This window comes from Hypomesus nipponensis, chromosome 12 (genome assembly GCF_054491055.1).
Source record: "Hypomesus nipponensis isolate SF chromosome 12, ASM5449105v1, whole genome shotgun sequence".
Taxonomy (NCBI): Eukaryota; Metazoa; Chordata; class Actinopteri; order Osmeriformes; family Osmeridae; genus Hypomesus; species Hypomesus nipponensis.
Genome location: NC_140372.1, coordinates 7760399 through 7784154, shown reverse-complemented (window position 1 = coordinate 7784154; position 23756 = coordinate 7760399). Strand labels below are relative to the sequence as shown.

General features: G+C 45.5%; 3 protein-coding genes and 1 long non-coding RNA gene across 5 annotated transcripts in view; 2 read left to right on the top strand and 2 right to left on the bottom strand.

Moving 5' to 3' along the window:
- The first annotated feature begins 339 nt into the window (after positions 1 to 339).
- bzw1a (basic leucine zipper and W2 domains 1a) lies at positions 340 to 4518 on the top strand. Of its 2 annotated transcripts, XM_084667950.1 has the most exons (13): positions 368 to 477; positions 772 to 902; positions 1208 to 1281; positions 1474 to 1650; positions 1734 to 1828; positions 1964 to 2029; positions 2217 to 2352; positions 2451 to 2560; positions 2660 to 2830; positions 2934 to 3080; positions 3349 to 3487; positions 3577 to 3699; positions 3812 to 4518. In XM_084667950.1, the coding sequence occupies exons 3-13, from the start codon at positions 1218 to 1220 to the stop codon at positions 3841 to 3843; spliced, it is 1260 nt and encodes a 419-aa protein (XP_084524076.1). In that variant the 5' UTR covers positions 368 to 477; positions 772 to 902; positions 1208 to 1217; the 3' UTR covers positions 3844 to 4518. The 2 variants fall into 2 exon arrangements, with proteins under 2 accessions (XP_084524075.1, XP_084524076.1); XM_084667949.1 differs by lacking the exon at positions 772 to 902 and having other exon boundaries at positions 340 to 477.
- Positions 4519 to 4713: 195 nt separating this feature from the next.
- LOC146260865 (transcription factor 15) lies at positions 4714 to 6619 on the bottom strand. Its single transcript, XM_084667951.1, has 2 exons — positions 5889 to 6619; positions 4714 to 5727 (listed from the first exon to the last, which is right to left on the bottom strand). Exons 1-2 carry the CDS (start codon positions 6405 to 6407, stop codon positions 5695 to 5697), a joined length of 552 nt encoding a protein of 183 aa, XP_084524077.1. The 5' UTR covers positions 6408 to 6619; the 3' UTR covers positions 4714 to 5694.
- Positions 6456 to 23756, top strand: part of LOC146260864 (uncharacterized) — a 19557-nt gene continuing 2256 nt past the window's right edge. Inside the window, exons 1-2 of the long non-coding RNA XR_014724753.1 lie at positions 6456 to 6732; positions 7316 to 7363. This is a non-coding gene — a long non-coding RNA (uncharacterized LOC146260864). The remainder of the gene's footprint in view (positions 6733 to 7315; positions 7364 to 23756) is intronic.
- The window catches only part of LOC146260863 (von Willebrand factor D and EGF domain-containing protein), a 27454-nt gene continuing 12969 nt past the window's right edge, over positions 9272 to 23756 (bottom strand). The window contains exons 15-32 of the mRNA XM_084667952.1: positions 23629 to 23733; positions 22857 to 22971; positions 21341 to 21597; positions 20229 to 20448; positions 19932 to 20069; positions 17802 to 17990; positions 16286 to 16456; positions 14478 to 15311; positions 14130 to 14225; positions 13923 to 14018; positions 13295 to 13390; positions 12983 to 13078; positions 12742 to 12837; positions 12279 to 12374; positions 11656 to 11751; positions 11348 to 11443; positions 10269 to 10366; positions 9272 to 9777 (exon numbers count right to left, since the gene is read on the bottom strand). Coding sequence (XP_084524078.1) covers positions 9757 to 9777; positions 10269 to 10366; positions 11348 to 11443; positions 11656 to 11751; positions 12279 to 12374; positions 12742 to 12837; positions 12983 to 13078; positions 13295 to 13390; positions 13923 to 14018; positions 14130 to 14225; positions 14478 to 15311; positions 16286 to 16456; positions 17802 to 17990; positions 19932 to 20069; positions 20229 to 20448; positions 21341 to 21597; positions 22857 to 22971; positions 23629 to 23733 — 2916 coding nt within the window. The 3' untranslated portion in view covers positions 9272 to 9756. The remainder of the gene's footprint in view (positions 9778 to 10268; positions 10367 to 11347; positions 11444 to 11655; positions 11752 to 12278; positions 12375 to 12741; positions 12838 to 12982; positions 13079 to 13294; positions 13391 to 13922; positions 14019 to 14129; positions 14226 to 14477; positions 15312 to 16285; positions 16457 to 17801; positions 17991 to 19931; positions 20070 to 20228; positions 20449 to 21340; positions 21598 to 22856; positions 22972 to 23628; positions 23734 to 23756) is intronic.

Below are 23756 nucleotides of genomic sequence, written 5' to 3'. Positions count from 1 at the left end.
TTTATATAACATGTTAAGCTATTTATCAATTCAGACTTATTACGTTTTATACTTTATCTATTCATTAAACTTGAAGAATTTATTTTGACGTTCGGATGAGCGGTTTGTGCACTTGCAAAGGGGGGTAATTAATTAGAACCAATGGATTTGATATTAAGAGGCTAGTCCGGCCCAGGTAGTGAAAAACATATAAAACTCGAAACTATTTACAATACGAAATAATGCCAAGTAAATACTAAACATGCGCATCTTTTACGTAACGTATCCAGAATAAAATGTGCTTCAACAAACAGGCATATTAGGCCTACACATAGTAACTATTTTACAACACTTGCACCCCTTTTAACACGCATGCGTGGAAGTCAAAGTCCTAAATCGGTTCTCGAGGGTTGGGTCTTTTTGTTTAGTGGAGGAGGACTGAAACCGTTCAATAAAATTCCCTAGTTCCTTAACCGTTTTTTATCTGCATTAATTTCGGTAGGTCGTTTTCTAACACTTATCAGGCTGATACAATTATTGGTTGATTTGTGGATCTAAGTGGTTCTAATATTTTAGTAGACTTTTTGTCTACTGCATTTGCTACTGTAGCCGGTCGGCTCGATAGCCAGTTAGCTGGACAACATTAACACGACACAAGCTAACTAGCTAACGTAGCTACACTAGCTATGCCAACAAAAAACGCTTTGGTAGCTAAGCCAGCGAACGCTAGCACCAGACTAGAAAGCTTGCTTTAACTGCATGTTCATTTTGCCGTCTTGTGTGCTTTGTCAGTGTGGTTTTGACTAGCAGTTGGTTGGAATAGCGTACACATCAAGACAGGGCCTTCTCCGCCATCGCATGGCTGGGGCCTGAGCTTGTCGTGTGCAGAACACATTTCAAGGCTAACTCACTGCCTAGTTACGGTAACTTTAGCTATCCAATTCATAACTAACTGATTTTATACGGTATAACCATATGTGACCACTTATACTAACTGGGTTGGTCGTGGTGTTAAGTATTTTCTCTATACGCTTAGCCTAGGCTCGTTGTCTATAGCGAGTTGGCCACAGTAGCGAGCTATCTGATTTGAACACGTTTCCAAACATAGCCTGTCCACCTGTGTAGTCTGTCTTAGTTGTCATAGCCTATTTAGTTAATTTAATGGGATATCTCAACTGGTTAGAAAATGTACTTTTTTGTATCCTTCATTTTGACTTTTCTTTTTCAGGGTGTCTTTTATGAATAATCAAAAGCAGCAAAAGCCAACGCTAACCGGCCAGCGTTTCAAAACGAGGAAAAGAGGTAGGCTTACAAGCAAGCTAATGAACGCATACAAGATAATGATGGCTTGTAGTGGATTTAAATGTGAACCAACCTATAATTCTTAACAACATCACTCGTCTCGAAACTGTCATTAGAACACTGGGGCTCTTATGGGCAACTTTTAATGCATTTGACTTTGAATATAAGTGAATTATTATTTCCTTTAATCAGATGAAAAGGAGAGATTTGACCCTACTCAGTTTCAAGAAAGTATCGTACAAGGCTTGAATCAAACTGGCACTGATTTGGAAGCTGTCGCAAAATTCCTTGATGCTTCTGGAGCTAAACTTGACTACCGCCGGTATGCTGAGACCCTGTTTGACATCCTGGTGGCTGGCGGAATGCTGGGTAAGTAAGATGGACATCCAGATAGACTGTTACACAATTGTCAAACCAACATTAACCATCTATTTTTCTCCCAACGCCTGCAGCCCCAGGTGGAACTCTGTCTGATGACATGACCCGTACAGAGTTCTGCCTTTTCACGGCACAAGAGGACCTTGAGACAATGCAAGCATATGCTCAGGTAAGAAACGCCTAACACAGCCCTCTAAATGGTAGATTAACATTTTCTTTGACTTATCCATGACACATTACTCTTGGGGTTAATATATTGTTACTTGATTTAGCCGAGTCCCAACATTTCTTAATGTGTTTTCAGGTTTTTAACAAGCTGATCAGGCGTTACAAGTACCTGGAGAAAGGGTTCGAAGAGGAGATCAAGAAGGTGAGTGGAATTGACTAGAATTGTATTGTATGAGGCAAAGTGAGGCATGTTTGTACTTGCTGAACCAGTTGTTTATGTAATTGATCTTGTGTTTTATAACTTATTTATTGTATAGACAATCATTCTAGTGTCAGTGTTGTGTTGAGACAAAAATGTAAAATAATAAATCAAATCCCTCCTTCCTCAGTTGCTGCTGTTTTTGAAAGGTTTCACTGAGTCGGAACGCAACAAGCTTGCCATGCTGGCTGGCATCCTTTTGGCCAATGGGAACATATCGGCTTCCATCTTGAACAGTCTCTACAATGAGAACCTTGTCAAAGAGGGTAAGTCAAACACAGAAAACAAAACTACAAACTACTAAAATAAACTACAAGGTGTATGTGGTTTTAGCTCATTGTGGTTGAATTTCATTTTTTTTTAGGTGTATCTGCAGCCTTTGCTGTGAAACTGTTCAAGTCCTGGATTCATGAAAAGGACATCAACTCTGTTGCTGCCAGTCTCCGCAAAGTGGGCATGGATAACAGGCTGATGGTAAACATGTTGTTCACTGGTGATTTTGTTCCAATGTAACTCAAATGTTTGAAGTACTTGTCCATGAACACATCCAATCTGCACATTCTCGTATTTCAGGAACTCTTCCCGGCCAACAAAAGAAGCTGCGAACATTTTTCAAAGTATTTCACTGATGAAGGGTTGAAGGAGCTGGCTGATTTTGCCCGGAACCAGCAGTCTATCGGGGCCCGTAAGGAGCTGCAGAAAGAGCTTCAGGAGCTGATGTCACGAGGGGAGCCGCTTAAAGACGTGAGGACTTTGACAAGCATTCAAATTGTAAGTCAAGGGGTTTGCTTGAGGAAGTTGACTAAGATAGCTTTTTTTTTGTGTGTGTGTGTCTGCGAATGTTTAGATCATTGCGTATGTTAAAGAGGAGATGAAGAAGACCAACATCTCTGAGCAAACCATGATTGGCATCATCTGGAGCAGCGTGATGAGCTGTGTGGAGTGGAACAAGAAGGAGGAACTGGTCACAGAACAAGCCATCAAACACTTGAAGGTATGTGACACCGTTTTATTTTAAACAGCCGCATGAATAGGTATAATTGCTGACACGCTGGGGTGTTTTTCTGCAATTTACATTGTTATTTAGCATACGCTCTTATTCAGAGTGACTTACTGTAAGTACAGGGACATTTTCCCGGATGCAAGTAGGGTGAAGTGCCTTGCCCAAGGACACAACGTCTTTTTTTGCATGGCTGGGAATCAAACCGGCTACCTTCTGAGTAATAGCCCAAATCCCTAACCGCTCAGCCATCTGACTCCAGCAATACAGCCCCCTCCTGAAGACCTTCACCTCCCAGGGCCTGTCTGAGATCACCCTGATGCTCAAGATCCAGGAGTACTGCTATGACAACATCCACTTCATGAAAGCCTTCCAGAAGATCGTGGTCCTCCTCTACAAAGGTGTGTGTGTTGAGATCTCCTGTTCACTATTTGTAGTCCCAACCTCAGCTTTGTCACTCGTTAACCTTTTTCCTTTCCCCTCCTTCCAGCGGACGTCTTGAGCGAAGAGGCCATTTTGAAGTGGTACACGGAGGCCCACGTTGCCAAAGGGAAAAGTGTGTTCCTGGAGCAGATGAAGAAGTTCGTGGAGTGGCTGAAGAACGCAGAGGAAGGTAATGTGGTTTTCAGGGACATTGCTCACTTCTAAAACCTTTGTTACATCCCATGGCATATCAAAGACGCTCTGCCACTTTAGTCATCACAGTATTGTGTTTTTTCTTCTAGAGTCCGAGTCTGACGAGGAGGAAGCAGACTAGAGCTCTGCAGCCCCGGACATGGCATCTTAAACCACCAAGTAGCAGCCAGAGCAGTACAAGTCTCTCTTCTTCAAGTGTTCGTCTCTCTTCCCCCCCATTCTACCTCTTTTTTATTTTTTGCCCCCTCAACAATTTGGATGTATATGAAGGGCTGTAGTGGACAAATGACTTCTTATCTGCTTTCGTCTAAAGATCGTACACTTAACAGTGCACAAATTGTGAAATGAGCCTCTATCATAAATTGTCAGCCAGTACGTAAAGCAGACAAACCCCTTGATATCGAGTGCAATTATGCCGCCTTTATTTTAAATTCACATTCCATGTGAGATTTTCTTTGCTGTTGCCAGTTTTTCTTCCGTTACGTAAAGTTAAAAGATCATCCTATTGGAGTATGCCTTTTTGCTATGTGACTGTAAGGCAAGCTAAGATGATAATTGCCTTTTTGCCAAAGGAATTTGCTCCACTCAGGCTCCAGCCAGAAATCAGCCTTTGCCCTCTGGATCAGTCTGAAGCAAAGTAAGGGTGATCAGAGGATGCTGTGCAGTGTCCCCCTATTAGACCCTCCCCTTCCCAGTTGACTCTTAAAGAAACCTTGCCAGCTCATTTGATTCAAATTGGCTTCTTTAACATGGTGAACCAATTGACTTTTTTACAGAATAAAGATTATCAAAGTTATTTAGGGTACAGTCTGACTAAGTTCTGTTTTGTGTCTGTATAGTTTGAATCACGTTTTACTGTAGTTTTTCACAACGAATGAAACTTACATTTCAATCGTAATGTCTTAAAGATCCTGTAAAGCTAATTCCATGATTTGCTTCTCAGTTCATTATATATGTGTGAATTGAGTTGCCGAAACCATAATGCAACAGGAAAGTAATTTGACAGTTTATTGACAAATTAAATAATACGCTCAAGTATTTTTACTGTACAAAAATACATTTCTCAAGCAGATTTTGCTATGTACAAATAACAATTTTCATTGTGGACATGAGGTATTCAAGTACTGTAGTTTTATACAATGTTAAAAATAATAGATTAAGAGGTAGGCCTATACAGTCCAGTTGTATGAAATACATTCAGGGGTCTTTGAGGTAACAATTCCAAGGTGGGTACAATATTCTCCTGGAAAACCATATCACAATCTCATGTAATCTACCTGAGCCATACAGTGCTGTTTATCAAATCATTGAAAGGAACAAAGCAACATGTTGTTGCACAAACAGTGAAATGTGAAAAGAATTGTGCAATGGATGCTAGTAAACATTTATCAACATACTGTATGTAACACCCCAAATCACAGTTTACAACCGATGTCTTCCACCAAGTGTGTTAGAGTCCATCAGTTTCATTACAATAGCATGATCAATCATACTTTGTATAATGCCGAAAGGGACTGTGTGGCTAGATTGTTTAAATGAATACATTATGTATTCAAGCTAATTATTATTGCCATATTAGGATCACCATCAGACCTCAAAGAATCCTTTTAAGATAGTAACTATGAAGTTGGCATCAGATTATAAGAGTCTGTCTGTACAAGACGACCACCAGGCTACTGTTACCGTCATGTGACGGGGTGGGTGGTGGCAGGGCTGTTTTTTAGGAGCAGTGGGGCTGTAACAAAAATAGCTGCATGTCAGGTGCAACTCAAGAGATGTGCTCAAGTTACATTACACCAAAACACGGGATAAGACTTACACGTAGGGAACGGAAAGTGCATTTTAGTGTTACTATCCTAAAAACTTTCAAATATATACAAAGTTTCATCTTATGTTTTCTATTACAGTTCTAGATTTCTTTACATGTAAACATTAGTGTGCATGCTTGCGTCCTTGACAGTTTGAGCCCACGTCAGACAGTCGCACGCTTTTCTCCATCTCTGAGCTGTGAAGGCAGAGAAATGGTAAACAACCACAGACAACTGTGAATTTGATTGGCCTACACTTATTACATATGTAAAAAAAAAACATTATTGTAGTACATTTTATTGTCTATAATGAAACAATGTCACAACAGCCACTCGAAGAATAGAGTCGAGAACTCACCAGTTTCCTCTGATTACCGAGACAGAAAGTGCATATGGGCCTTAGCGAGGGATTGCTGATGTTGGTGCTGTTCTGGAGGATGCTCTGGTACCTGAGGCAAGGCTGCCCATCCAGACAGTCCTCCCCCAGCAGCAGCACGTTAGCCAGGTGGGAGATGTAGCTGGACGCCAAGCGTAGCGTCTCAATCTTGGACAGCTTCCTATCTGCGGGTTCCGTGGGAATGAGGGTGCGCAGTGCCGTGAAGGCAGTGTTTACGCTGTGGGTCCGGTCTCTCTCCCGCGCGTTGGCTGCCTGCCTCTGTTTGCTGATGCCGGTCAGCCGCCTTCCTCCTCTCTGCCTGGGCCCTTCGCTGCCCCTACGCGGGCTGCAGCCTCCGCCCGTGGACTTGTTGTCGGAGCTCTCACTGCCGCTGTCCAACTCGTCCAGGTCGGACGGGAAGCCATCGGGCTGGGTGCCCTTGTCGCTCCCTGTGGACTTCATGGTGGACCAGGGGTGACTGTGGACTCGGGACTGTTCCATGGAGGGGATCGTGGCTGCCCATCACTTTATGCAGAGTGAAAATAGCACCTGGGACCAGCTGCCTCCGATCCGGTGACGGGGGGTCCGCTCCGTCCCCTTGGCAGACCAGCATGCCATTTCTTGAATGACGGATCCTTTCTGGGCCACCACCATGCAGCCTCTGGAAAAAGGAAGACAGGTGGAGCCTAGGAGCCACCTGTCGCTGTCGTGGTCTTCAGAGGCTCGAGGTTTATATATATCCCCTCCCTCTGCAGACTTTTTTTACAGTCCACAGTGCCGAGGCTCTGGCTGGAGGAGAGCAGAAACATGGCCCCTTGCAGTGCAGGTAAACAAGGTCCCCTTCATTTTCAATGTCAATATGGAATTATGCAATGTATGGTATTTACATCATTTCAGTTAAATGCGTTCTCTTGTAGTATATGTAGACAAGAGGGTGTTTCACAGATGGTATAAATAATTAAATTTGGAAAATAACATTTTAGAAGCATACAGAAGGCATTCTCAGTTAGACCGGCAGGTGGAAGGAAAGATCTAAAGATGGGGAAATGATTACAGCAGTTAGACATTCATTATCACCATTGAGAATAAAGATATTGTAACTGAAGTTACAGAAATAGGCTCTCAACACATTAGCTAGCTAACTATATGCTACTTACCACCTGACATTTATTGTACAATAAAGGCAACAGGTGTTGTTCAGTTTATACCTCCCTCATAACAGGCCCACAACACCTTACATACATTGGGTTGCATTAGGTCCAAATTTCTACTGTGCAGGTCCAAGGTCACTCAGTAATGCTCTGGCATCATCATCATCTATCTACCATGCAAACAAAGATGATGTCTTTTGACTAGTGATTTGTTCACAAAAAGCTCTCCCAAGTCAATAACTGTCTGCTTCCATCTAGTGGAAAAATCTGGAAGACTTGGGGTGGGGGTAGAGGCATGTGAAACAGGTGAGTGTCTAACTTGCAGGATGACAGGTGTTTGGATGTAGGACACTGCTGGGCTCTGCCTAGAGTAATTACTATCACAAGATCCATTACTGGCACCTTCATGGAGAGGAGTAACATTTGGATTATTTTGTGACTTTCCCCATTTTGGAGGCTGCCAGAGCTTGGCCACAATGAGTCCAATTGAACTCATGTTTGTGTATGTCACATCTACAGCGTGACAAAGTGTTAACTAAGATCTGGGATTTATTGATGACTGCTTTCTGGTTCAGCAGGTATTTCCATTGACCATAGAAGTCAGTATGTCAACAATTTAGCTTTTTAATTATTTTTTATTTGCAATTTGATTTGTTGGTGCCTAATTATTTTCCAAGCTATACTAATGCAGTGTACACTTGTGTCACTAGATGGCACTTGCGTCACTGGATGGCAGTAAATTGCAAACGTTATCATTTTAACTACATGCTTCGGCTACAGAAATGTGTTTGTCACAAAAAGACACGTCAGTCACAGACAAGCCAGCCCTTAGGAATCATAGAGAGGGGGGGTCAACATTTTCAAAATTGGCCCCTCATCCACAGCCACCACGGTGGAATCAGTGAGCATAGTATTGGAACCCCATTTGGGGTCCATGGTCACGCTTTGATCCTCTGATGGCAGGACGGGTCACAGAAGGACTGAAAGCATTAGAGATGTAAACCAAATGTTCATTGCAGTTTTTCACAATTGTTAACACATGTTTCTCAAAACAATAACGTCTTTCTCAAAACTGCACACACAAAACTGAAAACCTCACACACAAAATGCTAAACCTGACACTCCCTTTGGAAGATGACTCTTTGCCATCAAATCTCTTAACTGTTCACAAAATGGAACTTGTGTTTTCATTTGGTACAAACAGACATATTTTCAAATGACACACACATAACATTCATTGAGTACACACAACTAAGCATTGGCTGAACACGGCCAAGCATTTACAGCACATTGAAGTGCAAAATTTGAAAACACCCTCTCAGAAATGGAACACACCATATGAATGACTGACTGGAGGATGAGGCATTTCTACTTTTGTAAAATGTCTCAGTGTAGACCTACTGTTTTCATAGTCAAACATAAAACAGCTGCACAGCTGCAAATATGCAGCAAAAAAAGTAATATTTTGGTACACACAGAGAACAGTACAGTACTGTAAACCTGACAGCCTTCCTCATGCTCAAACCATGGTTGAGCACATTGTCTACCACAGTGGCCCAGATCTCATTAGAGATGACTGTTCTTCTTCTTCTTTCTCCTCCTCCTCCTCCTATTCCTCCTTGTCCTCCTCCTCACCTTCCTCACCTCACCTCTCTGTCCTCCTACTCCTCTACCTCCTCCTTCTCTCTGTCTTCCTGCTCCTTTACCTCCTCCAGAGTCTAATGCAGATAAGGCAGTGTGAAGTAATGCCAAATTGGGTCGAGCGATTAGTACCTGAAGAGGTTTCGAAAATGTTGCTGAATTTTCACTTTTTGTGTGTGTGTTAACAAAAGTTAACACACAAGTTAAAAAAAACTATAACTGAACCGCACTTGAAGAAAAGCTATTCATTCACGAATAGTTCCAGGTGCCACTTATGTATTTACCAGTACAGATTATGAAGAAGGGCACAGTCAGGAAAAGGGCAAAAAACTGGTGGCACTCACGGAATGGCTCATTATAACTCTACCATTTGTGACACATGAAAGGTTAATCCCCAAGTGGTCGCATCATCCATCCAACCAACCAATACAGTAAAAGATCAGCAGACCAGCAAACTACCATAATATAGTACGCAGTGATGCAAAAAAAAAAAAGCACACAGTACACAGCACTAAGGTGAAGGTCCGAAGCCTTACATGAGTACAAAACACTGGAATCAAGGCTTGTACAAAATTATGAATTTTAACACACTTCCCCTTTTATTAAAAAATAATAAACATACAGAATATGGAGGACATACTGTATACAACACTTCAATACACAATATAATCTCACAACCAAATAAGTTAATATAAAACAAGATTTATTGGTTCATAAATGAGTCATCCTGTTTCTAAATGTATGTTGGTCTGCTTCATTTAATGCTTCAGACACAGTAGAATATTTACGATATGACAGTATGACATCATTTGTGAAATATTTGTTGAAAAATAGTTTTACAGTTTCATTTTTAAAAAGATAAAGGAAATAGAGTTGTTGACTCATACAATACCAATTAGAAATATAATCTTTATACATAATGTACTTTGGAAATTGTATTTCTACTATTTAGAGTACAAAATTACAATGGCATTAGATATACTGGAGTTCCCTGGGTAGTGGCTCTGTGAAGAAGTATGCTCCAGGTTCTTCAGTGCACATTGTTCAAAGTTGGTACATCAGCCTCTCGGAATAGGAAGCTGAAAAAAGTAGCTATTTTTACCATCCACCGCCACTCTGTAGCCAAAGCCATGGACTGTACAATAAGATTTCTGACACTGGCACAGTAAGATGAATCAGGGCTCACTTCACTTAGGTGAAGTTGGAGTGGCTCAATCTAATTCCCAATGATTACTTCTGTTTTTTTTTTGTTTTTTTTTTGCTGCATGATTGCTTTTCAGTATGAAAAAGTAAGTTACTTACATTTTTCCTCACAGTTCAGCTACCTCACTAGTTAGGCTACCTAACTGAATGTTCATAGGGAAAGTCCTATTGGAAAGAGTGTTTTTATTCTAATACCAATGGACAATGTAAAATAATAGAAAAGAAGAACACAACTAGTAGGGCCAATTGGTTCCAATAAAGGTCTTAAAAAACGATTGGGTATTATTTTCGTAACTTAAATGCTCAGAATCTTCACTTTGATTTCATACATCCTGGCTGTGTATGTGTGTGGTGAAGTGCTGATTACCTTCCTGGCGCATAGCGGCCCTGAGTATCCCTTTCTGCACGCACAGACGCTAGGTTGGATACAGCGGCTCCCATAAAGGCACTTCTGTTCGCAGAGAGCTGTTAAAACGACAGAAGGAATCACAATGCGGCACGGTGGCCTAGGAAGAGGCAAAAGCTAAATCAGCCGTGATGCCCTGATAATGACATAACCACAGAGCTGACACTAATCTCTGCTCATATCGGCGTCAAATGCAGTTAGGACAACACAGTGACCATAATCTTGACATCATCCCAGGGAATCATTTGAAGGCCCTTGCATTAAAAGCCCCCCCTCCTAAAACAACTAACAATATACAATTATTATCCATGGTAATGCCCATAAGTGAGTCTTTCTGCTTCTTGTTGTAAGTACAGATATTACTCTGGGGTATACTTTGGAATTGACTTCCATTGACTGCCTGGCTCGAGTGAATAAACAAATATAAACGGTGAATCATCTTTATTGTTGGTCACTTTTCTTTATGGGGAGTTAGACACTTTAATTCATCTGCACATTCATTCATGCACGTCAAGATTTGGCCGCTTTAAGATACAGTTTAGAGTTGTTGCAGAGAAGGCTCAATATAACCAACATTAGCGACACTGTAATAAGAAAGAAACCAATTTTGTCTCCACAAAGCAGGTCCTCCACTGACTGCTGACTAGTGTCCGGTCCTAAACTCATGCCAAGTTGGAATTGGCATAATTGAGTATGTAAACTGACAGAGGAGGCTTATGAAGCAAGGACTGTATCGGATCCTCATTATAACACAAACTAGCCAATCACTATGGCTGCCGTAGACGAGGGAGCTTAACAATGCTACTGCAGTCGACACCTGGCTGTGGCCCAGCCACACACAGGGTCAAGGGGACATAGCAACAATGCTATTCAATTCAGGTGGCGTTCCTGTTGGTGAACAATGGTACTGAAAGGCAATGAGATGCAATTGAATGCTATTTCCGACTTATTAATGAAACACGTTAGGTTCTCTGGGGGACGTGTGCGCTGGTGTGATTGCAGTCGTGTGCATGCGCGTGTCTCACAGGGAGAATACTTACGGATTTGGCACAGCATGCCCTGCCACCCCTGGGAGCAGTGGCAGGTGTTAGGGCCCACACACTCGCCTCCGTTCAGACACCTCTGCAGACACGTGGCTGAGAGAAGACAATGCAAAGAAATTCATATGTGGATGCAAAAATAAACCTGGAAACTTGCTCATCCATATATTCTTTTAGAGGCTACAAATAGTCATAGGTATTTGCATGTGCCAAATCATGGCCTCTGGTGTTTTGACACACCAGACGACTCGTTGACCGCTTCCACATGCAGACTTGTTTGCCGTCTCACATTTGAGACGTCCACTTACGTTTCTCACAGCGCTGGCCATTCCAGCCAGACGGACAGTCACACACGTTGGGGCCGACACACCTCCCTCTGTTCACACACAGGGGCTCGCACACACCTAGCAGAGTACAAGACGGAAGGAGAGAGAAAAAGCAAAGGAAAAATATTGAGGGAGAAAGATTCACTTTTAGCATAAGGCTCCCCAGGAAACACAAAAACCATTCAGTGGATGAAATGGTTGGAATAAACCCATTGTAAAGCTCTCACATCCTATAATAGCACGATTCTACAGTTACATTCACCCTCAACAGAAAAACATTGTGTGCGTGTCTGAGTTACAAATGGTGTCGAGTAGAATTCCCTCGGCAATTACATCACTCCGTACCCAGGTTCAATTCCCCACATGTAGCTCGCAGCTCAGAATCCCAGCCCCTCCATCTAAATCCCCGCCTTTTGTCCCAGTACCGCCACCAAAAGCTTCCTCTTATCCATATGGCTCAATTTACTCGCCAAGATGTTGTACATTAACGACAGGCAGCGGTAACTGCACCCCCCGCGTGGCAGTCTTGTTGGCAGGCCGACACACATATGGCATGTAATGGATGATGATAATGGGGGGCTAGAACAGGGGGGGGCTGGACTCACTCTTCTCGCAGCGTACCCCGGTGTATCCTTCGGGGCAGGAGCAGACGTTGTTGCGCATGCAGAGGCCCCCATTGGTACAGGGCGGGCTGCACACAGCTGAGGTAGCGACGGCAGGCGGAGGGAGGGAGAGAGAGGGAGGGTGACGGAGAGCGCGACCAAAGAGATACAGCACAAATTTCACAGACCAAGACACAGGACCACAGATCAATAAAGACTGTTTTTTTTTCTGGAGCTGTAGAAACGTCGCTACTATTGGGCAGATTGGATTACTGCCAGGATCCTGATGGATCTCCTCACATCAAACACATCTCCACTAAGCTCCTGTCAGTCTAGAGGATTAGTTTTCCTCTCATACGACATAATCATTGGAACATTCAGCTTGTTCGTGCTGCCGGCATGCCAGCCCGTGACTCGGTGTGGTACGCGCAAGGCCAAGGGCGCTGTCGCCAGTTAGAAGAGTTACCGTTTTGACACTGGGCCCCGTAGAAGCCGTGCAGACAAGCGCAGGTGTCCGGGCGGACACACGTAGCTCCGTTCAGACACAGGGGGGAACACAGAGCTGGAAGGGAAACAACACAGCTGTCAAGCTGCTAAATTACTGACAGTCATGCAAATTCCTTCAGGGAATATCTTCCTTGGCAAGATTCTACCAAGACACACACACACAACAGAGAGACGATAGATAAGATAGAGAGAGAGAATACCTGATTCACAAGAGGGTCCAGTCCACCCATGCAGGCAAGTGCACTCGTCCGGGGAGACACACTCACCTCCGTTGTGACAGTGTCGGTTACACACCACTGGGGAAAAGAGAGAGAGAGAGAGAGAGAGAGAGAGAGAGAGAGAGAGAGAGAGAGAGAGAGAGAGAGAGAGAGAGAGAGAGAGAGAGAGAAAAGGAGAGAGAAGGAGAGAGAAGGAGAGAGAAGGAGGGAGATAGTAGACTAAAGAGTTTTGACTGACACTTTTAACTTGACTAGCAATGACACTGAACCATCGATTGCTGTGTGCACACTCACTGGTTTCACATCTGGGTCCAACGAAGCCGTAGGGGCACGAGCAGGTGTGTGGCCCCACACAGGTACCACCGTGTTCACAAGGCAGAGAACACAGAGCTGTGGAGTCATCAAAACCAGTCACTACAACCGGACGAGGGCGGCTTGGACGGGGAGGGATATACTGGCCTAGCTAAACATAGTCATTTAGCAGACGCTCTTATCCAGAGCGACTTACAGTAAGTACATGGACATTCCCCCCGGGGCAAGTAGGGTGAAGTGCCTTGCCCAAGGACACAACGTCATTTGGCTCGGCCAGGAATCGAACTGGCGACCTTCAGATTACTAGCCCGATTCCCTCGCCGTTCAGCCACCTGACTCCTAAACTATCTAGTCTTGCGGTGAGTGTAGTCGGATCTGTAGATGGCAGTAGTGCTTCAGGTCTCAAGACGGGAGTTTCAAAGGAGAGCACGCGCACACACACACACCTGACTGTGGGGGGGCTCTCTCCATGATGAGCTCCCACTACTTTCTGCGGGGATGTGACCTAAAGGACTGGCTGCAAGACTCTCGTCAGGTGCTGCAGCTGACAGCCCTCTGATGAAGCCCACTAATGAGGCTGGAGAGAGAGAGAGAGAGAGAGATCGCTTACCTTCCTCGCAAGTCTCCCCATGATAGCCTCTCTCGCACTCACACACACCGGGGGCGACGCACCGGCCCGCGTTCTCGCACACGGGCTGGCAGATCGCTGAAAGACGAGAGAAATCAGACTCGAAACACATTTGTGAAGACATTTTTTGGGTTGACGTAAATCAAAGAATTGACTTGACTGATGAGTGGATAGCCCCGAGCGGGTTACCTGTCTGACAGTTGAGGCCGGTGTAGCCTGCTTTACAGCGGCATGTGTTGGGAGCCGCGCACTCCATGTTCCTGCCACACGCATGCCTGCACACAGCTGGAGACAAGGGGGGCACCGCATGCCAATTAAACCTGCTCACATCTACCTCCAACCCCCCTCACCGTGGCTGTATAAACACATCATCCTCAGAAAACCTCTCTGCTATAATAGACGGCATCTGCGTGAACCAGCTACCGGCAATGTCTTTTCATTTCCATTATTGTTTACCCGGCTACAATTTAGCAAAGTAACATGCTTGAAGGACCTCATCATTGAACAACGTTTATGGCGGTTGTGGAGCTACGCTACCTCTGCATGCTTGTCCGTCTCCGGTGTAACCAAGGGGGCATCTTCCGCAGCGGAAACGCCCATCTTTGGTGGTCTCGCACTGGACCCCGGGGAAGCAGGGTAGGTCAGCGCAGGAGAGCGGCCACCTTTCTGTCACACTGGGCCTGGGCCTGGGGAATGGAGGTGAGACCCGGTGCAAGGCTGAAGTGTGGTGGCCTGGGAGAGTTACTCGCCTGGCCGGGGTGGTGAGGGTCAGAGCGGGCTGGGGCGGGTCTGGAGGGTCGGAGTCTGGCCCCGTTAGATCTCCATCAGCGGAGAACTCGGCCTCGGAGAGGGAGTAGGAGAAGGCGGTGAGGGCCGCAGTCAGTGGGGCCACTGCTTTTGGGGGGGTCCAGGGCCTGGTCAAGGTGGGCCTCACCGTGTGGAGGCTCTGCTGGGCCGTCTGCCGGCTGCTCTCCGTCTCCTTGGCGTAGTTGGCGCTCGGCAGGCCTCCGCCAGCCTCTCTGGGGGTCACCTTGAAGGAAGTGGTGCTGGTACCATCACGTGCCACTTTGGCATCCATCCTGGGGTGGGCACCGTGACGGGTTCCCGTGGTGAGGCGGAGGGCATTGACGGATGAACCAGGCGTGTGTCTAGATGGCAGGGTGACCTCTTTTCTCGCCGTCACAGGTCTTTGGGGGGGGGAGGTGGCTGGGCGTGCGGGGTTCTGATAGGGCCGTGAGACAGGCATGAATTGACGTTTGACTCCATGCCTGGAGGGCATCACAGGCAGGTGTACCTGGAAGACTTGACTGCGGTTGTGCTGGGATCGACTGCTCTTGCCTGGGATCAGTGGCTGAGAAAGCTTGGGGCCAGCTGAGGACAGAGCGGAGATGAGAGACAATAAGTTGTTGACAGCAAATGGTCTCTGAAATGAATATGTTTCGCAATATTAGACACTGCAACACTCAGTTTTACAGTGCAAAACCAGAGTAAGAGAAAAACAAAGATGAGGCAATTTGTTCAAAATCACAGCTGCATTAGTGACAGAACCTGGTTGGAATTAAACTAGACAGTCTGTTTGGGAGTTGGAGAATTGTCCCATAAACCCCTACAACAGATGTTGACATGCCACTCAGCCAACCGAGACTTCACAGACAAACGACCACACTCCCTACAGAGCCTGACACATTGATGTTGGAGAAATCTCAGCTACGCATGAGCCCCATGCTACCAAACCAGATACCCACAAAGCAATGGTATACAGCAATGGCCGAAAGAGTTGTCAACACCCCACATGACAAATGTGCAATTAAGATTTGTGGGAAAAAACTGGAGCTAGCCACTGATTCAAAGAGACAGTTCAGAAAAGTTCTTACGGTTAGGCAGGGTTATTTTTGATGGAGACTGATACACTAAAGCACCTTTTCGTTTCAATCAGAGGCTGTCGAGAGACGGAGGAAGAAACTGTGAAAACGTCCACACAGGCTGTGTTGTCTGGCCACTCCACTGATGGCTAAGGGTATAACTTTTACTCTGAATAAAATATTTGTATTTTTCATGAAAGATAAATGCCTGAAGAAGCCTATTCCACTAACATCAATTTATTATCTTGGACTCAAAGTATTACAGGAGTGCAAGAAGGTTAGGCTGGTATAAACCAAATCCTGAATCCTTGAATTTATTTATTTATTTATTACAGATCCGTGACTTTGATAATGCTTAGCCCAAGGGCTTATATCCTTTTGGCATTGTATTTTTCATTTTTATGTCAATTGTCAGCAAAGGTCTTTGCAAAAAAATGAAATTTCACATGTAAACAAAAAGGGAAAATAGAATACAAGCCTTACTTGTTTGAGGGGTTTTTGTGCATGTTCGCCCATTGCCGTGGAGACCTGGAGGGCAGCGGCTGCAGACATAACCGACATATGGTGGACGACGATCGATGCATTGGACTCCTGGGAAACAAGGCCTTGTGGCACAGGAGGCTGTCACGTTAGGCGCCAGGCCCAACCCAGAACCTGGAAAACAGTTCATTTAATGCTGTACGTCACACAGTACACAGAGTGACTCAGTGACTCTAAGTTTAATAGTTAGTGATGATTCCTGGAAATGCAGCAATTTAAAGAATCTTAAAGCTCCATGTGTGCACACCCTACCAGGATGTATCACATAAAGTGTAGACATGAAGGTTGAAGAACTGCAGTTAATAAAAAATAAAAAAACTGCTAATTGCTCTTTAGTTAAAAAAAATGCAGTCTTACAAGACCAATTATAATAAATGTACTTTTTCAACCAAATGTGCGTGTGAGGGAGAGGCTTATGTTCTCTTAGTTTTCTTAAATGCTTGAATTGCCTTACTGGGAGAATTGTAAGGTTTTGGGATAATTGGAGAATAAATGCTTGCTAAGGATCAGGGTCAGCTGGTGAAGAAGGGGGTCAAGGGTGAGCTACCCCAACTATGCCTTATCTCCTCCTCAGACCCAAGATCACTCTCTGGCCTGCAGCCCTCCACCTGGCCCCCAGCTGAGAGCACCGAAATACGCAAATCACCCTATTAGTCCCCAAACCACGGTGTGTCCTTTACTAACGAAATCTGCTGACACCGAAGCCAACTTCACTCAAGATTGCGTACTTACCTTGCCCGTGTCCTTGGCCGTCGTGCACATTATCAGCTGTGCTCAGTCTGATCACCGGAACATTTATCAAGGACTACGACTACGTCATGACTCATTTGCTGAGGAGAGCCCAGTGCACTGAGGCAAAATGACGGCAAAATGACGGCCATTTACCTTGTGGACAGGTACAGGCTTTGACAGCCCTTGCTCTTTTCCGTGACGCCCCAACAAACTGTCTCTTCAACGGGGGGGGGGGGGGGGGGAAATTGTGAGTGAAATGGACCAGCTGTCCCCGATGAAAAAGAGATTGATCCCAAGCGTGATGGAACACCTTCGCGCTCATGGCTCTTGTAAAACGTGGTTTCGTTTTCAACGAGGTCAGCACAAAGCCCCGAGAAGACGGGAGCGAGAGGATCCCAGTCATGGAGCACGGCATCTTGCCGCAACGGGTTTCAATCTCACCACCACCCTTTAAGTGTGATGACAGAAGGTCATTAACAACCCTGCAAGCTGCGGCTGCTAATCCTGTCGTAGTGCCCAATTGGGTGCGGCCTGATTATATTAGGGCTTAATAATTGAACCTCAAGTGTCAGTCAAGAGCCTCACGTTTGCCAATTGACCTTGAAACCCACCCCAGGACACACGCAGGATAAACCAGATGACAAGTGGGGTGACACATCAACTACCCATTCACCTCCACCAGTATGAGCACAGTGACAGTGAGACCAATGCTCAGCAGTCTGCTCACCGATGCCACGTCCACGACCAGGAGGGGGAGGTCCGGCCGGGGCCTTCCCAGCCACTGTGCTGCTCTGTGGGTGCCTGGGCCTGAGCGTGGGCATTCCGGGTGGAGGATGAGGGTCGGGGCTGGTGTTGGGCCTCTTGTTGACAGTTAAAGGGGCAGGGGTTTCAGTGCTGGGGATGACTGGCTTCAGAGCTGGATAGGAAGAGAGAGGGGGATAGTTGGAGGGGTTGAGCGGAGATAATGGGAGAGAACAGTAAATGAATGTCACATCCATTAAATGCAAATTATAATCCAACGTGCTGGAATGTACAATATCTGCTGGTTAAAAGCAAGGACCTGGAAACAATGATTTATTCATTGTTTATTTCGACATTAACAAGAAATGTCTTAGATAAGGCTCTTTGTGAGAAAGGCTTCATTCTGATAATACTTCCTGAAATGAAAGTAATTCTGTAATTATTGAATCATTCTATTTGTGTTCAACATAACTGTATACACCATGCAAGTCGTGTTTTCAGATCCAGCAGTTGTGCTTCCACTGGAATTCAGTTAACAGTTCAAATAAACAAATCATGGAAATCACTCAGCTGAAAACGCATCACTAGGAAAACAGACAGATAAAGAAAAGACAGCTAGGGAGGTCTAAAAATGAAAGCTAATGGCGCTAGCCATGATATGGCAGTTTGGGGGCACATAGTGACGAGAGAAGACATTGGTGCACTCTCTAAGTGCTGGAGGCTTGGCACTCTCACACATTTCAGAGGACAGTACTGTGCTTCCCAACACATCTTTGGATAATAAAACATTGAACGAGTTTCTAGCAAGGGATGGTTAATGTTTGATGTCTGTTTTAAATTCAGTCAGGCACTTGTGAACCACCCCTCAAACACTGCCATCTGTACTTACAATGGCCAATGGCCAGGCTGAGGACTAGGTGGCAAAGACTGATCTCACTTCTGATGAAATTCATAGTAATGTAGTCATCTAATTAGTGATTCAGTGCTGTTGAGGTTGCTTGAAAAATGTCAGTGCTCACTGCTCACGTGTTGGCGATGATTTGAGTGTGGACGGGAGTCTGCTTTACGTCTAGTGCCCCAGCACAGCCCTGTTCTCCAGCCCCTTGGCCCAGGCACTAGATCATCCTGCACTCCCTCCCTCCCTCCCTCCCTCCCTCCCTCCCTCCCTCCCTCCCTCCCTCCCTCCCTCCCTCCCTCCCTCCCTCCCTCCCTCCCTCCCTCCCTCCCTCCCTCCCTCCCTCCCTCCCTCCCTCCCTCCCTCCCTCCCTCCCTCCCTCCCTCCCTCCCTCCCTCCCTCCCTCCCTCCCTCCCTCCCTCCCTCCCTCCCTCCCTCCCTCCCTCCCTCCCTCCCTCCCTCCCTCCCTCCCTATACCCAGACCTCAGCACTAATAGCTCATGTCAGTCAGCAGTCAGCGGAGACACACCTGAGGTGCACAGCTCTCAGCCAGGACTGGATACTCTCTGCTCTCTCTCTCTTTTACACACACACACACACACACACACACACACACACACACACACACACACACACACACACACACACACACACACACACACACACTTTTTCCTTTCTCCCTCTCCCCTCTCTTGCACACAAACAGTACATTCCTTAATCTCTGTCCCCTTTACAAACACAATTCTCTCTCCTTCTCTTTCAGTCTTTTTCTTGCGCATGCACGCACGCACGCACGCACGCGCACACGCGCACACACACAGGGGAAGTACTTAACCAATTAACTCAGCTCAACAAGCCTGTGCAATAGAGGAGAGGGCAGGAAGGGGGAGCAGTCATCACCTGCCATCTGTTTCCCATTCTATATGCATCCCTGTTGGTTATCACCTGGGAAGGAGAGCTCTCTGTGACCGCACCGGAGCTCAGTGAAATGACTGAAATATTTCAAAGGGAACTGGCAATCATTCAGTTACTGTCAGTAATGGTATCCAGATTTGGTATGGACTGTCATGGCGGAATGTTCTTGAATATTACTCTCAAAGATGACAGTCAAAAATAGTAGCTAGTTCTTCACAGAGGTTTGTCGTTGGTGAAAATATGTATTTGTGATATTAAAAGATATTAACTGACATAAATGAGGTGGTCAGATTGGTTGACGCTTACCTGCACATGTGGTGCCATCTCCCAGCATGCCTTTGGGGCAGCTTCCACACCAGTAGGATCCGAAGCTATTGAAACACTGGACACCAGGGAAACATGGCATCTTTTCACACTCGTTCACATCCTCCCGACAAGTTGTTCCTACACAAAGATGCACAATACAAAGATGTATTGTATTACTGTAAACTGTATATGTAAATAATATTGTTGGAGGAAAGTTAGGTTCTTAGGCTCTTGAAAAGATCATCGTTTAGCTAACAATTTTACAAACAACACATGCACAACACTTCATCAGCATACCTCTCAATCCCTGAGGGCACTGGCATCTGAAGCCCTGGGCTGTTTTAGCACACACCCCCAAACCACATTGGCCAGAGAGACAGACGTCAACGTTCTTCTCGCACAGGTGTCCACGGAGCCCCTCAGGACACACACACAAGTAGCCGCCGCTACCAGCTGGAACAGTCACGTCCGTCACACACTTTCCTCCGTTCAAACATCCGCAAGGCTTCACTCCAATCTGAAGACAAGGTTTATATATTACAAGACGATGGCCTGTTTAAGTATCAACACTATTCTGACTCCAGCTACTGCTCCAAATCTCTTGGAGTGGGCAAAGGAGATTGAAGCTTTTATCTACCTCGAAAAATACGAAACTAAAATGTTACTTTCCTGCTATGATGATTGTCAAAACTCTCACTTCCTTGACATGGAATTTCCCATCTGTGTTTTGTCTGGCTTATCATAAATGATAGGGAAGCTGGTAATAATGAAATTGTGATAATTCCTCCAGATCCCACTCTAAACCCTGAACTTGGATAGAACAGGAGATAAGGCGAGGGTCACATTTAATAATGGTTAGCCAACTGGGGGTAGATGCATTTGGCCCATCTGGAGTTAAGTGGAGGAAGAGTGGATATTTATCTCTCTCTATGAACGTAAGAAGGAGGGGTAAAGTAACAGCAGCCATATGTTGAGGTGAAACACCCCACATGCAGCTCTTCTATTCTATTTCTCAAACTGGCTAAAAGAGGTGGGACATTAACATGCTGTTAGCTTGCAGTTGAAATGAAAACACACAGGTCCTTCATTTGCATAGTAGGGTTCTTGTTGAGGTCAACAGCTGTTAAGAATGTAGAGTGTTGTTTTAAATAATAATTTGTTGTTGCTGATCCGTTAGAGACTGTTTCAGTATGTTCCTCATAGCTTTTCTATAGCCATTTGTTTACCATACACGGTCCGTGGCCCATGTGGCGGGACACTTCCGCCCTGAAGAGACCAATGAGTGTTGACTGAACTCCTGGCTCTGGGTCCAAACAGCCCCCCCCCCCCCCCCAGCCTTCTTGCCCCTACCTCCTTCCCCTCCCAGGGACCTGGGACATGTAAAACCTTTAGATTTTTTTTTTTTTTACCTCCACGGTGTATCTGCCCTGGGCGTTGCACTCATCCGACAGCGTGAACTTGAAGGTGTGCGCTTGCGTCTCCTCCGGATGGACTTTCCAGATGAGGAGGCCTGCAGGGGAGAGGGCGGCGTCTGGCGGGCCCACCTCCAGCTGGAAGAGCAGGGCCGAGCCCTCCGGGTCCGCCGCCGTGAACTGGAACACAAAATTCTCGCCGGCGAAGGTATGGAGACCGTCCTGGGGCTGATGGAAAGCTGGGGGCTGGTTGACTGAGGAGGAAACATGAAGAAGGAAGATGTGTGGGGGGGGGGGGGGGGGGGGGTTGAAGGAAAAATAAACTGATGAGCACTCCCGAGCCTTGCACAAGCTGTGGCACAACAAGTCCAGATGGGGATCTTTCCTCTTGACCTTCCTGTTCTGTACACAGGAAGCCTTGTGTTTTCTGGATGATGTCGACCACTTAGTTTGAGTGAGTGGTTGCACTGGTGAGGCTGGCACTGGATTCCAACCATGTTTTTGACAACAAGGACCCCAAAGGCTACCAGAAGGCTGTTTGTGTCATATATATCTGTGTGTGTGTGTGTGTGTGTGTGTGGAGGGGGGTCTGTTCCTTCCAAGGTCTAAGAGACGAGTATAGAAATCTCATGTTATAGTAGCTCTTGACCATGGCATCACAAAATTCACGATGAATCACTAACACACTGTAATTTATATTGAAGCAGAGAAACTGAAAGGATTCATTGAATATCTGTCAGCCTTGGTTGTGGACAAACTAAAAGGAAAAAACCTCTGTATGTACAAAATTATACACGCTTTCCCAGCACTTTGCCTCTCTCACACCCACCCACACATTCTTAACAAAAACACTCTAATTGCACCCAAAGCAGCATGTGTAACCTTGAATAACATGAAAAAACTTTGCCTACCCATCAATCAAACTTCAAGGCATAACTCAAGCTAAGGAGAGGATGTCCACAGTGGAAAACGACTCCTCTCCATCATAATTGGCCCGGCCAATCACGATCCGTCTTGTCTCCAAGCTCCCCATTATCACTCGCTGCTAGCCTGAGTTAATGAAGTTAACCACCGAGCGTCAAAAATATGGGAGGCGTCTGCAGCCACAGGGTTTCAACAGACTGCAGGCTGTAAATCTACCTGAGTCGGCATGCGTGTGGCGCGGTGCAGAGCTACTCTGAGGCTGACAGCCTGGGCCCCCCCAACCCCCACCCCCGTCCTTATCCTCCGTGGTGAAAATGAACAACTGTAGCAAGGGCACAGCTAGCTAACCTAGCCACTGCCACCTTGATTTGTTTACCTTCCACTCTTGCCTGTCATATTTTGGTTTATATGGGCACTCTAACAATACAATTAAATGCTGTCTGAGGCCTGAAGACATCTTTAAGAGCTTCTAGTAAATCTGATCACTTGGAAATTACGGGGTTTCAACAGGTCGAGTAAACATGTTCACAGATATTTTGGTTTCCGTCAGTGGGAATGAACAAGTACCAGGTACATTCCTTAAATTTACCTTGATTCAAAGACCATGTGAATTTTGACGTAGCAGGATTACAGAGGAGGCATGGGCTTGTGGGATTGGAGTCTCCTTCGGAAAAACACATCCCATCTATATTGCAGGTCCTCTCCTGACCCAGAGAAAGAGAGAAAGAGAGATAGGGGAAATATGGAGATTTTCATTTACTAGAGATTTCACTAGCGACCAAGGACAAGAGGAAATGAATTAAAAACAAACAGTAACAAATCCATCTCTTCCCAAGATCCCAAGAACTCCATTTGATAAATCATCGTCAGGCACAGCTAATCCTCTCTCTGTGTGTCTTTGTCCATGTATGTGTGCATTTGTGTGTGAAAGAGAGAGTCTGTGTGGGTGCGTGCATGAGAGAGTGTGTGTATGTGTGTGTGTGTTAGAGAGATGGAGACAGAGTTAGTGAGTGTGTAACGCCGGTACATGCTTGTGATTGTGTACCGCCGGCACAATGACTGGTTTCAACAGACAACTGCACAGCATTGGGAGCTCTGATGTTCCACAGATCTGGTTTAGTCATTCAGGAGCCCTGTTCCCCTTGTGCGCCCCTGAGTCAGCACGCTTTACTGCTTCGCTAAACATGTTGACATGCGTAAACAAGTTTCCTTGACACCAGTTCAAGGTTTACTTTTTTTCACTATTATTGAGAAAAAAACAGATTTTCTATTCTTTTTTTTTTTTCTTTTTTTTGACATTTTGAAAAATTTGAATGCTGGACTGGGAATCCAAATAGTTTTTGTTCAGTGTGTAGGATTACCTTTAACTTACAGAGACCAGAGCGAGCTGCCTCACAGACTTGGCACACGCCATCGTAGATTGTCAGCACCTTGGGCTGAGTGTAGTGGGACCCGTCATTGGTCACCTGAAACACGAAAGACAGATTCC